Raw genomic sequence first — 20391 nt, 5'->3', positions numbered from 1 at the left:
GACGTTTTCGACCGGTTCCCTATTCCATGAGCATGTGAAGCACACGTACAGACGATATTCGCTGTTTGTATCGTGACCTCTGTAATCATGATTGAAACTAAGACCTGGACTTTCTAGTAACATCTGTACCGTCACGGGACACCCAAATTAATAGAGCCTTGCAGCTTAATGGGCCCTTCCTGCTGAAATAGAAAATATAAGGGCAAGCGGTGTGCTAGAAAGCCAATCTAACTTCATGTGCTAAATAAAAACAATTGCATGCCTCCTTCCCATCAATATTGTCTCTCCACATACAAAAAAATACATAACCCAGTTGGCAAACGGCATTCTGGGAGTGCGTCGTTTCAGCAGCATTGGTTCAAATACAAGCACATTTTGGTTTCAACATTTCGTGTCTTATCAGCAGTCAGGCTAGCTTGAATAAATGCTGACCCTAGTTCGACACAAAACGATGTAACAGACAACACAAACTAACAAATGAAGAGTCGTGAAGAATGTTATTTTTGTTATCAACATTCGCCGCATTGATACTGTATGCTCAGTTCATGAAGAGAAGTCCACTGGTTGCTCATCGGTGCACGCGTAGGCCCAGATTTGCTGAGTGCTGGCCACCCAGACGTCAAGGGAATGACTAAAAGCCAAAACGGTGGATCCTGCAAAGAGGCCAGATGCAAGCTTGTAGAGTACAGTAAAACAAGGAAACGATGTTGCAATGTTGCAGCGTTCCCCCCCCCGCGCCTGTCTGCAATGGGTGGCGATCGAGCAAACAGCGACGCGAGTGAAAGAGAGCGACGGTCAAGATAAGAGCGGTGGGTGCCCTCGGGTGCACTGAACATGCATTTGGGCACTGCCTGGAAATTCAAGCACTCGGCCGTTCAGCAAGTCTGCGTAATGTTTTGTTCGAGTTACAGTACATCTCAACTACCTGAACATGTGTTATTATTTTTTTTAGAATATGTAAATCACCCACACGTTAACATGCAAATCACAGACGTGCCATCACATATTTTGTTTCCCTGTGTTGCAGCATAAGAGGACATAAATCAATGGAAGCATTACATAGCATCCGTCGGGTATAGGCAAACACGTGCAGTGACGTGGAATGAGTCAGTGGAGCGCGTGCCGCTGGGAGTTTGGTAGACAATAGAATGAGGGGTAACGGTCCGTTCTACCAGTTGCACCTGTGGGCAAAGCACGGAGCCATCCGGGGGATCCAGAGGGGTTGCCTGGGCCGAGGGCGGAGCCTGGCCACGCTGTTCAGGAGTAAAAGCGAGCTCCGGCTCGCAGTCGGGGCTGCTGCGATCTCGGAGTGGAAATCGTCGTGCCGTCGTCGTCGTGAACTTCGCCCTCTTCAAGCTGTGGGTCTGGCAGCATTTTGGCTGTCCCCTAAGGCTATAAAGACCGGATTAAAAGAGAGAACCTCCTGCTAGTGTCTGTGAATTAGCACACTGCACACAAGCTGAGATGACCATGATGTAGTAGCAATGTCACGGAGGCAAAGATGCTCATATGGAGCCTCCGGGTATACCCTCGTATCTAATGTTGGTATCATTGCCTCTTGGATGAGTGGTAGCACAGTGGCCCAGTGGTAAGCACCTCCGATTAGCACGGTTGGCTCTGTACAGTGCGAAAGAAGTTCAAAATGGTAGATACAAGGGGCCGACCATAAATGACGTCACGCACCTAGGGGGGGTGGGGTCAGACATTTGTGACGATGTGTGACGAAGGGGGGGGGGGGGTTGAGAAATGTGACGTCACATCAAAATGCGCAACTTTAAATAAATATAGACGACACGTTCTACTTAATTAAATACACTTTTGAATAAATGTTTTCTCCTACAGCATCAGAGTGCAGCACCACATTAAATACGCACTACAATGACAATAGTTTAAAGCGATTTGAAGCATGTTTTTTTTTCATATTCGAGGGGGGGGGGTCTGACTTTTTGTGACGCCGTGTGGCGAAAGGGGGGGAGGGGGTCAAAAATCGTCCAAAATCGCGTGACGTCATTTATGGACGGCCCCCAAGCACAATGTGGCCGCTTGCCAAATTCGTGTTTCACCTTCTGCTGACGTTAGTGGCGAGTGACATCTGGGCAGGCCGTGGGTCCCCCGCCCCCAATACCCCACCTCTTCACCAACCCACAATGACCAGTACGGTGAAGTATGGTTAAACATCACCCTTAACCGACACAGGACGTGAAAACCTTCGTGCAGCAGTTGATGCGGTGCCAGGACAGCGAAGTCGCTCCGTGGGAGCCGTGCCGGCAACGGGGCTGCTGCGGCAGAGAAGCCACCCGGCTGACGTCACAGCGCTTCCCCCAACACCCTCCACGTGAACACACACACGTAAGGCATCGTGGGGGGGGGGGTAACCTGCCCCTGAGTTTTCACCCGAGGGCCCCCCTCGTGGGGGTGCTCCACGGTTTCTCAGGGCCGGGGAATTGGCAGGCCACCCACCAGGGCAAACGGCACAGCGGCGCCGTGGATTGACTTAAAATTGCACGGCCACGGCGAACTCACTGAGAACCGCAGTGAGGAAACAGCCCTAGGCTGTGGGGGGCGGCACAGGTTGATCCCTATGATGCCGTGCAGTCGGCTAAACAATAGGGGGGCGCCCGTCGGAGAGGGGGAAATCCGAGGCTCCTGATTGGATGAGAGGCCAGCGGATCGGCGGCGCGTGGGCTTTGAAGTAGGAGCATAAAAAGGGATGAAATTGGGAAGCTCGTTCTCTTTTGCCCGGGGTCTGTTGGAGTGAGGAACCGAGGAGTGATCGTCCCCTGCTACTCGAACGTCCGTGAGACGGGTCGCAGAGCAGCCAGATCCAGCTCCCAGCAAAAGCCGCGTGCAGCATCGTCTTCCCGCGACCTCCAACACCACGAGGTCGGATCGTAAGTACGAAGAGGAGAGGTAAGGCAAAGGGGACAATCTAATAGAGAGAGTGAGTAGGGAGAGGACAGGCTAGTTGAGTATTAGCCCGTAGAGAGATAGGTTAGATCTGCCCTGTAGGTCCACACTGACACAGATAGGTTGGCTGCATTAAACGAGGAATAAATTGCCAGTAGACATTAAACTTTGTCGTGCTGTCTCTGTGGGTACGGGCTGCGCAGCTCGTGGTTGGCGTGTACGAGAAGGGCACCGCGGTGTAGTTGCGAGGTGGTTAGTACAGTTGTTTAAATCATGCCACGAGGAGCAGTAGCGAGGGGGGAGAAGAGGAGAGCGGGGGGGGGGGGGCACAGGAGAACGGGGAGTCGAGGGGCAGCAGCCCCCAACAGTGACTCTTCATTGACTTAAAAGAGCCGTAAATTATTCTTGAGCGGATATTATGTGATCTGATAAATTAATGTTTACAAATATATGAAATTCAAGAGTCTCGTGAATTATTTTTCAAAAAGTCCAGATACGCCTCTTCGTCTGACGACCGCGCATTCTGTCCTCAGTGTTTGTTGGTCTTGGTGACGCGTAACGGCGGCATAGCACACGATTTCACAGAAATGCTTTGCTCATCTTGCTCAGTAAATTGTGGGCATTGTAATAGAGGAGGCTGGCACAGCACACAGCACACACACAACGTCCACTGGGTAACAACACGGTGTGTGCACACACCGTGTGTGTGTGTAGTGTATCCGCTTCGACGGACCTCAATCGACACCGTCAGTGATCGGGCAGGCAAGCCCATCGTGCATGATGAGCTGCTGCTGCTGCTCCTGTACCCTGTGCGCAAACCTCAGCCATCGTTAAAGTTTAACCAGGGTCTCCGGCCCGTACACCTGCGACATTTCCAAAGTCCATGCTTGAGTCGCAACTAGTTTTTTATGTTATTATTGCAAAGAATGGATTATTTTCAAAACGATGTGTTGTTTTCAAAGAGCGTACGATGGGTGCGCGTGCGTAACCAGACGGATTGGATTCGTAAAAGTGCGCGCGCAAATCAAATGTTCACACTCGCTTAGTTATCGGCAAGATATTTCACAAATTATCGATGAGCTGCGGCAGTTGTGTAAAAAAAAACCAACCCAAGTCATTCCCCTTGCTGACACCACGACAGCCCACGTGTAACTGAAAGACCTTTGAGCAAGAGGCAAGCGACTTCCTTGTTCAGCCCACTTTTTAGTGAGCAACCGCTTGCGCTCCGCCTGTGCTTCTCTCTCTCTCTCTCCCTTTCTCTCTGAGCTGTTGCCCTCCTCTAGGCTCCTCTAGGCTTTGCGAGAAAGGGAGAGAGAAATTAAACCATGGCGTTTTACGCACCAGCCCAAAGTGATATCGTCAACCCGGTAAGTGACAGTTGTACACCCACCCCTTCGCTGCTTTGTGCAAAACAAATCGTCGTCTTTAAAGACGAGACACATCACTGTGCGCTGAGTGGTTGTTATTTGTGTCTGTCCGTTTGTTTTCTCCTCTGGAAGTGGCTTGCGGGAGGAAGTGGTGCTTTCTTTCTCTCTGTTTCTAAGACTTCGCAGCGATACAACAACACCACCACAGCTGCCTAGCTCTGCCATTGGAAGGGCATCTGGCAGTCGGGAGAGTTGCGAGTTTTTAATGCCGATAAAGCATTACTTTGTGGGGAAGTCAACGGACCTTGGGGAAATTTAATTTCCACCACCGTCTCAGCGCTGTAAACGAGTGATACTCATCCTTACCCGATACTTGTCGGCGCTCTCCAACTAAGATTGCAATTGTTTTATGCGCTCACTCTGTCCGTCCGTGTCACGTCGTGAGGAGGGACTAACGTTCGTCAAGAAGATACTACGTGCCTCATGTTTATTAGCCGCGTAAACAAATCAAATCGTTGGCCTCCAAACGGCTCAATAAATAATTGTGAAGGCAAACGCATACGCTGGAAAGCGTGTTGCAGTCCAAGGTGTGAGAATTAATAGTTCTCATCTGTTTAAATTAATGGTCCCAGTACTCAGGGCCGTATTAGCCTACGAAAACTAAAGGCCTTACGGGAAAAAAAAAAACGTTGACCGTGTTTTTTTTGTATGATCAAAAATGTAACCCAGATATCTTCTTCAATAACAAAAAAATATTAATATAGCAAGGATAGGCACAGTGTATATACAAAGAGACAGAGTCATGTCAATGTCAATCGGTTTGTTTTCATCAGGTGAGAGAAATGAAGACCGGAGATTAACTTTTATATATTTTTTTCCATTGCAAATTAGCAATAACATATACAAATGGTGTTTTTCGCACAATCTCATTCTCAATAGAGAGTAGTGCACGGGAAAACAAGCGGCGTTGTTGTCATGTGGTTGATCGGAGACAGCTTTTTTTGTTATCAGCTTTAGCAAGTGACAGCGGCGGTCGTAACATGGGGCAGCAGCAACTGTAGAAAGTTATCACTGAAGACCTACGAAGCAGAAGTACCTAGGGCCCACAAGAATCTCACCATTAAACCGGGCGGCTCATTGCTCGAGCAAGCCACTCACTTTTTGATAGTTTCACTTCCTGGTTGGGGGTTGACTCAGTCCATCATCCCTCAGGGGTTGATCAAATAGAATCGTTTTGTGGGAAAGTCAAACGTATATGTGCCATGGAGAGACTCGATCCCGCCATAGAAATGTGGAATTTCCAATAGCGCCTCAGTGCTGTAAAGATAGGTCGAGCATCCCATCAATGCTGATATGAGCAGCACATGGCTTTAACAAAGCAAATAATAACGGGCATAAAATGAAGTTTTAAAGAAATGTAAATATACGTACTTAAACGTTCTTAAGTAGGACTGATGTGCTACCTATCACCACATCTCTGTCCTTCCTGCAGGCCATCCCATACGTGGGCATGATTTTTGGGGGCCTTTCCGATGGCAAGATGGTCATGATCAAGGGCATGGTGCCCCATCACTCCGGCAGGTAACTTTTGAAAAATCCTTTGAAATGCCACCCACACATTTTTGTTTGTTTCTTTAAATGTCGATAGATTCTCTAATTAGTCTTGGCCAGTCGTAGCTAGTTTTGCACAGAACGTCAACATTATCCAAATCAATTGAGTGTCCTCGTTGGCACGCGTGCTCTTTTTTTGAGAATATTTTTTTTAAATAATAAATTTAACCGTTCAGATAGCTACCGACTTAGTGCTGCGTGGAAGCGAATCATCAACTAATACATTATTTAAATACATGCTTTTACAGGCCACCAAACTTCAATAGTGATTACCGTTGGTACGGATATGTTAATACACACAATGGACAGGAAGGACAAGATCAATGGGCTCACATAATGCACATGCATAATTTACGTTGACTCATTTATAACCCCCACCCCCCACTTTCCGCAAGAGCGCAGAAGCGTGGTCACCACATCTACGCCTCTATATAAGGAACGAAACAGTAAGACTTCTCTCCAAATCTGGCTGTCGCCTGATGAAGCTAGTTATTACTGGCAAAACGTCGTACTCAGATTGTAAATGTTGTGGCTTGGCTCTCCAACAAACCGGTTAGTGCTGTACTAGTGACGAATTGGCCACGTTCTGTTTACGTGACAACCCTTACTAGTTGGCTGTGTCGGGTGGTGGCGGGTTTTAACTACACATTTATATATTTACGCGATCTAACCCCAAACACCTCTATTATGGATGATATTGGTCGCAAAAGCCTACCACGTGTTAAACTGGCCATCTGTATTGTTGGCGATGGGGAAATTCCGATTTGAATGAATAATCGTCAATATGACAATGATGCCCTATGCGTCTCCTTCCTCAAATGAGCAATGGTGCCAGTACTCATCTCCATTGGCAGCACTCAGCCAGCCACATTCCCATGGCAGGGGTCAGGCGATTCATCTGCCTCGCGATTACCCACGAACCCATTGCAAGAACACATCAAGTGAAAATAATCTACCTCTTACAAGATTGGATGCTTTTTCTGAGCATAAGAATTTATTTTAATCGATTAAACGAGGGCTTATTATGCACTGTATGCTCAGTGTTGGTTTCCCATGAAGCGGTACGTACTCTTTTTATTCACCTGGGAGCGTTGATTGGCCGAGACGATACCTTGACCAAGATTTGTTTTAAATTTGCAGCTTTATGGTTGTGATTCATTATGCCAGCACAGTGGCATCCAACCAGATGCGTGGATTAAACCAAGTCTAGAGCTGCAACACAGCATCACAGTGCAAGGCCACTGTGAACATTGTGCAATTGTAGAAATGAAACTGTGGTGTTGATAATTATGAGGGGTGGAACGTCTCACCAACAACACCTCTTGGGCTCATTCCCTCCTCTAGATGTATCCCTCTGAGCGATGCGCTCTGCTTAAGCCCATTTTCTTAACGGTCAGAACCCTGTCTTTAATCTGCACATGTTCTCAAATCCACATGCTCCTGTTTCTGTCTCTCCGTTAAATGTCAACAATGCATCTGTCCACGCTTCTTTGCGCGGATGCAGCAGAGCCGAACTTTCGCCGGACCCAGTCCACGTCGCCAAGCCGGAAGATATTTTGCCCGCGCTCAGCACACCGTGTCGCTCACTCCAGGTCCCCTTCTCCCTCCTCGCTTGTTCAGGTTCCAAATCGACTTCCAGTGCGGGTCGTCCGTGACCCCGCGTGCCGACGTGGCCTTCCACTTCAACCCGCGCTGGGACGAAGGGCCACAGCAGGTCGTGTGCAACACGCTCCAGCGGCAGGCGTGGGGGAAGGAGCAGAGGGCCTACAACACCATCATGCGCGGCCAAGCCTTTGAGATCATCTTTATGGTCTCCAACCACAGCTTCAAGGCAAGTCTGAAATGACCCGAAGCGGCTTCCTGCTCAACGGAACATTTGCCAGAAACACGTTTCGAAAAAATGCGCCCACGCGCGACAAACCGGACGCGCTGCACAGGCGAGAAATGTATTGAGTGAAGCATCGCTGAACCGACGCGTTGTGAAAGCTGGTGTCTTATCATTTACAGTCCGATGTCACTCGGCCGGTCGATGAAGGTCGCCCCATACGTTTCAGTCATGAAAGTTGTTTGATTATACTTCACTGTGCTGATGAGTATAGGTTAAACAGGAGTGGTGGGTGACGGGGGGAGGGATAAGCAGAACAGAAACGCATATCACTGACCACAGACGTTATCTCTCCTTGGCCAGGAATAGAACTCAGCCAGGCTGCACAGTGCAGTACGATTGCCTAATCCCTCGTACGGCGAATGATCAAACAAAATACCAAAGTAAATATAAAAATGTCCTTTCCATGGTAACATGGTTTTGCGGACGTGAATTTATTCAAGAATCAGTGGCTTTTGTCAAATTTTCTAGGCTCTCATTCGTATTTTTTGTTGCATTTTTTATGTTTTGTATTTTTGTTGCTGTCTATTTACGCTTCTTAGAACAGTTTATTCTCACTGGTTATTATTCCCTCCGATTTGCAATATTTTTATACTTTCGTTAAAATGTTGATGTGAGCGCTTTGCGGCGATCCTGTTGTTAAAGGCGCAAATGCAAAATGAATAAATAAATAAATAACACGCTAAATCGGTTACGTCACCGATTCACTCCGTAAGTTTTTTTAATGTAACATTGGCATACAGCCCGTGTACATTCCTTCACAAATGCTCATAACCGTGAGCACGACAAAATTGTCATGTACATAACGTGTCATTTTTAATTTTCTCTACATTGACCGAGCCATTTTGCACCTTTCTTTGACTACGATACGCTGTGTGTCACGGCCGATAGGTTGCGTATTTTTTTTACGACTCGTGTTTCAAATCTGATTGCCTGGGCGGAGTGCGCTGTGACAATGCCCGTGGTGATATTTAGAGCCCACTAAACGCCCACGCGCAACGGAGTAACGCAAACGGCGCTTTCCGTTACGACTCCGAACAGGCGTCGCTGCAACGAGGCTATTTGTTGTAGATAATCTTCTTTGGTTATTTCGGTAAAGTCACGTAGAATGAGAATAAAATAATAAATTGATAAAATAAAATAACACAATAATATTCTCACGACGTTTCGGCCACAACACAAGCGGCCTTCATCAGGTGAAGGGGGCGAGACTGTCTGGTAGGACAGCGCTGGAGTGAGAGAGCCACGTTCAGATCACGGCTTTTAAGCTGTGTGAGAGGAACAAAGAGCCTTAGAGTCGCGGCACACAGCTTAAAAGCCGTGATCTGAACGTGGCTCTCTCACTCCAGCGCTGTCCTACCAGACAGTCTCGCCCCCTTCACCTGATGAAGGCCGCTTGTGTTGTGGCCGAAACGTCGTGAGAATATTATTGTGTTATTTTATTTTATCAATTTATTATTTTATTCTCATTCTACGTGACTTTACCGAAAGAACCAAAGAAGATGAATCATTGCAGTCACAAAAGCTTTAAATTGTTGTAGATAATCTTCACGTGCGCGCGGCTGATGTTTTCACACTATCTAGTGGTTGCAGTTACAGTGCTGTGGAGCCGCTGTTGTACCCTGCAGCCAAATGAAAAGTCATTAATTGGCAGTTGACAGAGAAGTTCAGGTGTGTGTGTTTGTTGAACTTCGTTTGCACCGTATGTAGCCAACTGTGCTAATTGGAGGTGATGGGGTGGATAACAAAGTAAACACAAAAAGCAGTTCTAAAGAAACTCGTTTTCAATGAAGATGAAATGTGTATAGCTCTAGTGCCTTCCGAATATCGAAATTGTGACGTTTGACTGCCAAGTCTGCAAAATAGGTGACCGCACGTTACGGGAGTTAATTGCCAGCATTATTTTGGACGTTGTGCTTCCTGATCGATTAAACAATTAAAATCCACGATCTTAACTTTACATCATCATCCCATCATCAACCATAGTCTATCCACTGCTGGATGAAAGCCTTTCCAAGCGCTCGTTATCCCTCGTGGTCTTACAATGCAACAATCCGTTGAGCTCCCGCACACCACGAACAAAAACATGCTTCGAGTAAATATACGGTCCATGAAATACATGTGGAGATAAACAAAAAAACAAACCCCTTAAAATATTTGCATATGGGGAGATCGAATGATAAATATAAAGGGTGCTTTAAAATTTGTTTTAACACTTCTGAGAATTTGCAACAACGCCACAAGAGGTGCTGCCTCCGTGCTCTGGAGACCACCTGGACAAGGTTCCAGGCACGCGTTGACTCTTTTGACTTTTTGAAGTTATTAACATTACATTTGTTTTCATTTTACAGTGTATTATCCGTTCTTTTCCCATTAAAATCCGTAGTCCCATATAGTGTTAACATGTTTTTGAAGCGCACTGTATTATTTGATAGGTCATAATTCATTGCGCTGTACTTTTAATCCTACCATGGCTCCGCTCCCCGCAATCACCAACCCACGTGGAAACCAGGGTGGTGAAGTATGGCCAAATAACTCCCAGAGTCCACATAGTACGGGGACGCCTTCATCCAGCAGTAGACTGAAGAATGGGATGTACACGTCCGCTGCACATACCAGCAGAGGCCGCTTGCGATGACAGGGAAAGTCGACTGCGACATGTCACTGCTTGACATTCCTAGCAAACCAGCCTAACCATTTGGCCACGTACTACCTGGTTACAACTGTATCTTCTCGGAATCCAGTTCACACGAGCCGAAACGGTGCACTTCTGTGTTTCTCAATCACCGGAGGTGCACAGAGCGTAATTGTACAACTCTCTATTTTTTTGGGATGGAGAAGATCATGAAAGTGGATGGATTTGCTGTGGTGTGTCGTGAAGACTGGAGATTGGGCAAACATGATTCATACCTTTGCCTAAACGAGATAAGAGGCGGACAAAGGGTCGCGCCAGTCGTTACATTTTTTTTTACAATCGCTGAACGGATAGGGGGCAGCTCTGCAACGGCTCGCTGACTCCACTGCTGGCAGAAGGGCCTCCGCAATAGTGAGCCGGGGAACCCCCCAATAGACGGAATTTTGGCCTACTCTTCCATACTGGTCAAAAATCTTAGAAGAGGTGGGAGTACCCACTTTTAACCCCACTACACACACACACGAGACCTGCCAATCAACTCAACTGGATTGTAACCATTTACAGGAACTCCTCTACTTACGAATACGTTAGGTTCCAGAGGTCTGTTCGTAAGTCCATTTGTTCATAAGTCCAACTTTACTCCTTTCAATTCCAAACGTGTTGTGCGGCGTGTATACTGAAAGCGGGGAATGGCTTTCAAAGTTGTATAATCTCCTGTAGACGTAGATTCCACTGGTTCTTCATGTTCTGCAGATGTAGATGCCACCACTGACATCTATTGCGCGGAGGTTGAACTTACATCTCTCGGTCCGAACGGCAACTGGACATACGGACAGGTTTGTTCGTATCTCTGAAAGTTCGTAAGTAGAGGAGTCCCTGTATATTGCTGGGTGGACATAGAGCGGGGCTTCATGAGAAACCCACCCATTGGTTCAACTACCGCGCCGGGAGATCAACGTAAACGGGCAACTGAATAATAACAATAATGATGAAGCAATGGTGTGTCCTTGCGTGCTGTGCCAGGTGGCAGTGAACGGGTCACACTTTATGGAGTACCCGCACCGCATCCACTTTGCAAGCGTGGACACCCTGAGCATCTCGGGCGCCGTCAACGTCTACTCCATCTCCTTCACCCAAAACCAAGTGCGTCCACCAGGGCCCGGTTTATGTTTTATCTGCCTCCCCGAGTCAATCGTTAAAATTTGCCCCAACAGCATGTGTAAGCTTTCGGAGGAGTCTTTGTCAACATTGTACTGTATACTACACACACACACATTTATAATACGTGCTGCATGTTTGCCATGTCAATAGTGTTTCACCAGGTTTTTTTTTTCAGATGATCCCTCAACCTTTTCCATCAACGTATCCGTCAACACAAATGATGCCCCCTCAATTCATGCCAGCGCAGCCTCCACCATACCCAGGTGGCCTGGTGGGTGTCCCCATGACCTCTCGCACGCACTGATCGTAGCGCAGTGAGAAATTCAAGCTTCCCAGTCTGATTGCATTCTGTCCACCCAATTGTCTCCAGTCAATTGATCATATTGTGTGTGTGTCTGCCTTATTCAGATGACCTTGGCCGTGAACCCAGTAAGTAACTTATCTGCACATGAATTAAATATCTGTCACATTTAATGTTCTTTAAATTGTACTTAATTCACCTTCTGTATTTTCTGGGTTTTAGGATTGACCTTTTCACCCTGTATGTTAAACCAAAAGTTGGAGATACGTCTTATACTCTGGTTGGCATCAAACAACATTACTAGAACTTTATTAATGCCAGATACACCTGTGGGGTGCGTCTTACTTTCCAGACCGTCTTATAATACAGATAACATGGTATATTTGGGGGTAGTGGTGGTGTAGTGGTTTTCGCGCTGGGCTCTGAACCCGGCTACCTGAGATTGTTTCCTGATAACGGATAACATCAAGGTCATGGTCCCATCCACCTCTTCACCAACCCGCATTGACCAGCGTGGGGATGTATGGCCAAACACCCCCCACGGCACGAGGCCTTCATTATAAACCGTTGTTATTCTCAATACCTTCACAAGGGGTTCCTCATTAGATCGTTTCAATGTGTCATTATTTCAAAGTTAAATTCATAAAATCAGTAGCCATATCTTGATTTTAAGCTTTCGTGACTGCAGTAATCCATACTCTTTGGTTCTTTCGGTAAAGTCACGTCATTAGAGAAATAAAATAAAACAGTAGCCATAACCAGTCACACCAGTCCAGTGGGGATTAGTCTCACAACGACTGCGTGATCTGTCTGCGGACCACTAACCCATGCCTCGAGAGCGCTGGTTGCAGGCGTGTGCGTACCACCACACCCGGCAACGTTAATTATTGGAGGAAAAATTGGATCGGATGTTTTCAAATTGTCAAGCAAAATAAATGAAGAAAGGAGTTGCAGAGTTCACTCGTCGGGGGTTGGGGCGACCGCACGGAAGGTTTAAGAAGGCGCTCGGAAAATTAAAAAAGACCACGTGGGCTACGCTTCTTTGTCTGCGAGGAGTAAACATGTACTTTGGCTCTGCACAGACCGTCCTGGTAATCCAGCAGGTGGAGCTTGTAAGCCTCGGCATTAGGAGCAAGACCAGTTGACCTCGATGTATGCTCTAGACGACGCACCACAGTCTTCACAGCCCCAAGGCGATCGTTAAACAAGGGACAGGAACATTTGAGCAACGCCACCCGTGATCTAAGTGGTGCAAGGCCATCGAGGATGTTTTTTTTGCCTTTTTAGAAGGGAGGTAAACCCATTGGACCGAGCCACAACTGTCCAATGAACCAAGAAACTTGGCTTTGACAGGGCATGTGGGAGCATCGACCTGAATATGAAAGTTTCCAACGAACATTAATTTGTTGATATGATTTACCAGGCAGTGCCGTACAGCTGTGACATCCCTGGTGGATTATACACCGGACGCATCATCATCATGAATGGCGTGGTCAGCCCCAAAGCTCACCGGTGAGGGCTTAGGACTGGAGAGACCTCCTGAGTTGAGTTGTTATACACTCTGGGTTACACACTCTGGGTTACACACTCTGGGTTACACACTCTGGGTTATACACTTTGGGTTATACACTCTGGGTTATACACTCTGGGTTACTCACTCTGGGTTACACACTCTGGGTTACACACTCTGGGTTATACACTCTGGGTTACTCACTCTGGGTTATACACTCTGAGTTATACACTCTGGGTTATACACTCTGGGTTACACACTCTGGGTTATGCACTCTGGGCTATGCACTCTGGGTTACTCACTCTGGGTTACACACTCTGGGTTATACACTCTGGGTTATACACTCTGGGTTACACACTCTGGGTTACACACTCTGGGTTACACACTCTGGGTTATACACTCTGGGTTACACACTCTGGGTTACACACTCTGGGTTATACACTCTGGGTTACACACTCTGGGTTATACACTCTGGGTTATACACTCTGGGTTATACACTCTGGGTTACACACTCTGGGTTACACACTCTGGGTTACACACTCTGGGTTATACACTATGGGTTACACACTCTGGGTTACACACTCTGGGTTATACACTCTGGGTTACACACTCTGGGTTATACACTCTGGGTTACTCACTCTGGGTTATACACTCTGAGTTATACACTCTGGGTTACACACTCTGGGTTACACACTCTGGGTTATACACTATGGGTTACACACTCTGGGTTAAACACTCTGGGTTATACACTCTGGGTTACACACTCTGGGTTACACACTCTGGGTTACACACTCTGGGTTATACACTATGGGTTACACACTCTGGGTTACACACTCTGGGCTATACACTCTGGGTTATACACTCTGGGTTACACACTCTGGGTTATACACTATGGGTTACACACTCTGGGTTACACACTCTGGGTTATACACTATGGGTTACACACTCTGGGTTATACACTCTGGGTTACACACTCTGGGTTATACACTCTGGGTTTTACACTCTGGGTTATACACTTTGGGTCACTGCCAGCGGTGGCTCATGGATCCAGGTGCAGGAGGCCACAAACTTCACCCTGGATGTCTCACATAGAGACTCATAGACTCACACAGAGACGCATAGATACACACAGAGACACATAGACTCACACAGAGACCCATAGAATCACACAGAGACCCAAAGATTCACATAGAGACCCATAGACTCACACAGAGACGCACAGATACACACAGAGACACATAGACTCGCACAGAGACCCATAGAATCACACAGAGACGCATAGATACACGCAGAGACCCATAGACTCCACAGAGACCCATAGAATCACATTGAGACCCATAGACTCACATTGAGACCCAAATACTCAGATTCAGACCCATAAACTCACATAGAGACCGATAGACTTACACAGAGACCCATAGAATCACACAGAGACCCATGGACTCACACAGCGACCCATTGACACACACAAAGACCCATAGACTCACACAGAGACCCATAGACTCACACAGAGACCCATAGACTCACATATAGACTCACTCAGAGACCCATAGACTCACTCAGAGACCCATAGACTCACACAGAGACCTATAGACTCACACATAAACCCATAGACACACACATAGACCCATAGACCCATACAGAGACCCATAGACTCACACAGAGACCCATAGACTCACTCAGAGACCCATAGACTCACACAGAGACCCATAGACTCACAGAGACCCATAGACACACACAGAGACCCATAGACTCACTCAGAAACCCATAGACACACACAGAGACCCATAGACTCACAGAGACCAATAGACTCACTCAGAGACCAATAGACTCACTCAGAGACCCATAGACTCACACAGATACCTATAGACTCACACATAAACCAATAGACTCACACAGAAACCCATAGACTCACAGAGACCCATAGACACACACAGAGACCCATAGACTCACTCAGAAACCCATAGACACACACAGAAACCCATAGACTCACACAGAGACCCATAGACTCACATAGAGACCCATAGACTCACTCAAAGACCCATAGACTCACACAGATACCTATAGACTCACACATAAACCCATAGCCTCACACAGAGACCCATAGACTCACAGAGACCCATAGACACACACAGAGACCCATAGACTCACTCAGAAACCCATAGACACACACAGAAACCCATAGACACACACAGAAACCCATAGACACACACACAGAGACCCACAGACTCGCGTATAATTCCCCAGAGAAAGTGGAATATGATGGTGGCGCCTACAGTTCATGCAGCTTCCCATGAGGTGCGTGGCTTCTCAACCACAGCATACACACCGCTACTGCTTTCAAGGGAAAGATAAATGTGTAATTAATGGTAATTAATTCAGCACGGGGAGTTAAATGGTTGTAATAGCAACACCATCTTACGTGACAAAATAATGTTTCTTTTATGTTCATCAGTTTTATTCTTAAAGTTTTTCGTTATTTTCTTACATTCACTTGTTTCCATTAATATCCAAAAGGTTTCATTACGAGCTGTCATTCATTTACAGTCCTTAAAACAACGTAAAATTGGCTGAGAGGCTCAAAGTGGTGAGTCGGCTCTGCTGAGATCCTGGGTTTGAATCCAGACACCCACCTGTGATTTAGCCAGGTTCCCACATGCAGTGAGTTCATGGATGCACAAAAAAAACCCATCGCATAAAATTAGATTTTGCACTTCATTTGGCAAAATTCCAACTCTGAGGATTAAAGCTGTCAGTTTGACTGTCATGCAATGGACGTCTCAGAGGTAGCTCTGTGATATCCACTTCCATGGGCTGTTCTTTAACACAAAGGGTTGCACTGCCATTAGAGATGCGAATGGATTCTTCGTCTTATCGCGTGACGCTGAAACTACAACTGGGTTAAAATTTGGAGAATATGGCCAAATAACGTTTAAACAAAAATAGGGCATAAAACCTGTTGTGAATACATTTCCCAAAACCCCTTCGGATGGTGGCCATCCTGTCGTTGACCCGTTTGCTGTGCGACGCTCGCCTCTCGCTCCAGGTTTACCGTCAACCTCCAAATCAAGGGTGGCCAAGTCGTCCTGCACCTCAACCCTCGCTTCGACGAACACGCCTTCGTGAGGAACTCCCTTCTAAATAAGTCGTGGGGTTCCGAGGAACGCCAGGTGCCCTTCTTTCCCTTCAATAGAGGACAGGGCTTCCAGGTAAGGTCGTGGTTGGGTTAGTGGCAAATCCAGCTCAAAATTCACTTTCTCTACCCCGACATTTGCCAGTCCATGGGTTGGTACGTTAACGTGCACCTGAGGTCAACTCTTAAGTTAAAAACAACAAACTTGGTGCTGACCACATTTTATGTCCGTTTGTCAGATACGCGTACTGCATGTAAGAGAACACAAACAGAACGCCATTCTGTCTTCACATCTAAACATTGCCTATAGATTTGGAGGATCCCCTCTGAGTGTATTCAATCCCGTCACTTCACTGTTAGCACCTCCCATGCTCGACGCGTCATTGTTATTCCCCCTCTGGGTTATTTTAGTTCTAGTTGTGTAAATGTGAAGCACGAATCGTGTAGAGCTATAAATCAAAAATTGGACAAAGCCTTTAAATGCACAAATTATTCCAGTGGTACCACGTCGACAGGAGTTCACGAGCACAAATAACATGAACCTCAATGGCACATGCGCTAATGGCCATTTCCCGAAACGACACCGATTTTTTTTTTCCTTTTAAGGCTGTCATGTTGAGTTTTTTTAAAATTGTAATTTCGGCACATTTCAGTAAGACATAGCGATGCGATGGCTGAATTGAAAAACCTCCTATAGGGTTGATCATACTGCTAACAGCATAGTATTTAACCATTGTAAGGCTGTGTGCTTATTTATTGAGGTTGGGGAGAGGGTCGGGTGGGGTGGGGTGGGGTGGGGGGGGGCTGCTCAAAATCCGAGGCCCCGGGCTGCGATGTTAATCCGGGCCCTGCCCGCGTGATGCCCTGCAGATGAACATCCAGTGCGATGCGACCGATTACAAGGTGTCCATCAACGGGCAGCACCTCTTCTCCTACAATCATCGCGTGTCGCCCGTGGGGAGGGCCGTGAAGCTGGAGGTGACTGGGGACGTGACCCTCACCAATGTCCAGCTGCAGTAAGCGCAGCTCGCCGGCTCGCCGCACGGCAGAGGGAAGCCCTCTGCGAGGGATCGTTTGGTAGTGTCGCCAAACCCCCCCCCCCCCCTCCTCTGATGTTGATTTTTCGTTGTTTAAAATGTGTGTTAGTCAGCTGATTACTCGTGGAGCAAAGGTAATAAGTAGTACAATGATGAGCAACACTCCAAAAGACGTATTTTTGTGTTCCAACTGTCGAGTCGACAGGTTTGCTTGAGAGGGCGTGATATAATCTGTAGAGCATGCTTTTTTTTGATACAGTGATTGTGATGATTTGCTATGGATGTCTGAATAAAAAAAATACTTTTAAAATGTTGTTCTGCTGCTGATTTATTGAAAAACCTTTGTGTCATCGTCACTAAACCCAAGCCTGGCTCCATCTCTCGCATGGCAGGGCCAGAGTAGAGCTGTCACGTGGGGTGGTGGAGGGCACCAGAGACAAAAATCCCCCGTATAGCCTTGACAGATTGTTGGGGCAAGTGCTGTTAGCGAGCATCTATGAAGGCCGGCACGGCACACGAGGGGGTGGGTTGCCAGCACCACGCCCGATTGCCCTTCTCTCCCCAGTAGTGATGTTTACACACCGCACCAGGCACTAATTTGAGGCTGAGTCGATCTAGGGGAGGCCCAGGACCGGTTCGGATAATCGTCACCGGTGTTGACCGTGAGCGGGAGTCGAACTCGGGGGGCCGGGTTTGTGACGAGCCTCTTCTTATTCCACGCGGCTGCTGGAGACGCGGAGCAGCGAACTACAATTTCACATTTGAGGTGGTCAAGCCAGATCACCGCGTCAGGAGTAGCGGAGTGTCGTACATCGCTGTGATTTCTCCTCCTTGTGCGTGGCTCGGCGGGCCTTGTACCCTGCTATTATTCCCTGTGCTCGGCCAGTTCGCTGCGATGTCACCATCGGAACACTTTTCGGGCCAACCACGAGGCGTCGCTGTTATAAAGGACTTTGACTTTGCACTCCAGCGTCACGCTGACATTTCGGCTCGCACTTTTACAATGATAGGTCAGTATGACTGCTGTGCGCGACTTTGCTGTTAATCGTTAGAATGTAGCGCACTGGTTCGCGAAATTTGTTTTCAATGAAGCCTTGTGTTCAGCTCAAAGTCTGCGATCGTCAGTAGTGCATTACTGTACTGGGCAAATCGGAGAATGTGGTTCCAAAGCTTCGATCGAATTATGCAGCTTTATTGCATATCTGTCAAACCCTTATCAGTGCCTACCATACTAGAGACCAATTCAGACCTTATTGGTCACCCCGTGCCATTATAAATCTCAACGTTCATCCTATAAGGTCGCATCACAAGGGAGAAACACAAACAAATAGACACAAAAACGAATTGTGCCCGTATTGAAACGGCTGTACGCCGTGTGGGCCTGCAAACTCAATCCCCCTGTACAAGAATACGGGGTAAACCGCATGGATTGACACGTGTGTCATTGAGGCACATTCATCGTCGCTAGCCGTGGTCTATCCACTGCAGGATGTAGGCCGCCGCTAATGCGTCGCCATCTGGTTGCCGTCTTCCAATGCAGCAGTCCGTCGAGCTCCTGCACAAGGGCCAATGGTCACCCTGCCACATCTCCGTGATGGACAGTTTCTCACGGGCGCTTTGTACGTGTGCACGTTGAACATCTTTCGCGCCGTACGTAGCCAACCCTGCTGATCGGAGGTGCGTTCGTTGTGGCGCCACTCCATCATGAGTCTCGGCCACCAGCCATCAATCCCTTCTAGCCACTACGTCTCCTGCTGCCAATAACATGCCGATAACTTGCATTTCTCACGCATACATTTCCAAAGTGACGCCCTGCTCAAACGAGCATTGATTAAGGCCGTGCTCACTTTCAGTTTACAGCCCTGAGCTTATAATAAAATTCCACATTCCTATGACGGGGGCGGCTCTGTTCATTGAATAGCCACTGTGGACTCCCCACCCCCCTCCCTAAAAAAAGTGGTAACCATTGAATGGGCTGAGTCGACACCCGAACCGGGATTTGAATTCGCGACCTTCCGGTTTGCGGGCCGCTCGCTCGACCGCTATCAACAAGTTAAAAGTTCTGGCGTTAAAAACAACGTGTCCACAAAACATTTTCACGAGGATGGAACTTGTTTTGAGAGACCCTCAAATGTGACTGGGTGGTAGGATGGTGGTGGCGTATGTACATGCTGCTGCCGTACTTCCCACTGCCCGCAGCAGTGGGAAGTAAGGCAGCAGGCAGAAATCCAGAGTCGGGGGCATCGTCACCACCACCCTCTCGCATGCGGACAGCCGGGCCGCTGTCTCGGTTGCCCCCCGGTGACCCTGGCCGTCGTGTGCCGTGCGCCCCCGTCTGCGGATGTGCCGTGGAGCCCACGGGCCCTGGTGGTGGTGGTGGCAGTGGGTGGCAAACGCCATCAATGCCCAACGGGGCGAGGTGTGTGGGGTGTCCCTCGCACACTCAACCCCCCCAGTGCTAAAGATAGACGGCGCTGGTTGCCTGCTGCTGCTGCAGCTGTAGCGACTGCAGGGAGGGAGCTGCCGTCTGTGTGTGTGGTGGTGGTGGGAGGGGGGCGGTGTTTTGTCAGTGTCCGCTGGTGCCGTTTGTTCATTTTTGACGGATCGACCGCCCACCGATGAAACGGTCTGGCACCCGGGAGATGCTCTCCACCCGGGAGATGCTCTCCCGGGTGCCAGAGGGGAGCTGGGTGCAGCTTTACGGGAGGGCACGACGCGAGAGCGACACGGGAGAGTCGTGGGGAGCCGTCCTGGCGCCTGAGAGACCCAAACGATGGATATGGAACAATCAAACGAAAACGCACGTGTTGCTGTGCCCGTGCGGCCCGTGTTGTCGACGTTCCA

The 20391-nt window shown here is 48.0% G+C and overlaps 1 protein-coding gene across 1 annotated transcript; it reads left to right on the top strand.

The window, feature by feature from the left end:
- Positions 1-4110: 4110 nt before the first annotated feature.
- On the top strand, positions 4111-17650 carry LOC116948446 (galectin-9B-like). Its single transcript, XM_032965127.2, has 9 exons — positions 4111-4274; positions 5767-5855; positions 7506-7716; positions 11429-11548; positions 11742-11837; positions 11975-11995; positions 13291-13379; positions 16424-16586; positions 17381-17650. Exons 1-9 carry the CDS (start codon positions 4233-4235, stop codon positions 17528-17530), a joined length of 981 nt encoding a protein of 326 aa, XP_032821018.2. The 5' UTR covers positions 4111-4232; the 3' UTR covers positions 17531-17650.
- Positions 17651-20391: the final 2741 nt, after the last annotated feature.

This window comes from Petromyzon marinus, chromosome 33 (assembly GCF_048934315.1).
Source record: "Petromyzon marinus isolate PM22_M1 ecotype Great Lakes invasive population chromosome 33, UKy_Petmar_22M1.pri1.0, whole genome shotgun sequence".
NCBI lineage: Eukaryota > Metazoa > Chordata > Hyperoartia > Petromyzontiformes > Petromyzontidae > Petromyzon > Petromyzon marinus.
The sequence above is the reverse complement of the archived record's forward strand: the minus strand, read 5'-3'. Positions and strand labels throughout refer to the sequence as shown.

Bases quoted from the DNA above. Each gene is read 5' to 3' on its own strand.
- LOC116948446 (XM_032965127.2), top strand. From the start codon at position 4,233: ATGGCGTTTTACGCACCAGCCCAAAGTGATATCGTCAACCCG. The intron at 11,838-11,974 runs GTGGGTGTCCCC...TGCCTTATTCAG, and splicing joins CACCATACCCAGGTGGCCTG to ATGACCTTGGCCGTGAACCC. The intron at 16,587-17,380 runs GTAAGGTCGTGG...GATGCCCTGCAG, and splicing joins ATAGAGGACAGGGCTTCCAG to ATGAACATCCAGTGCGATGC.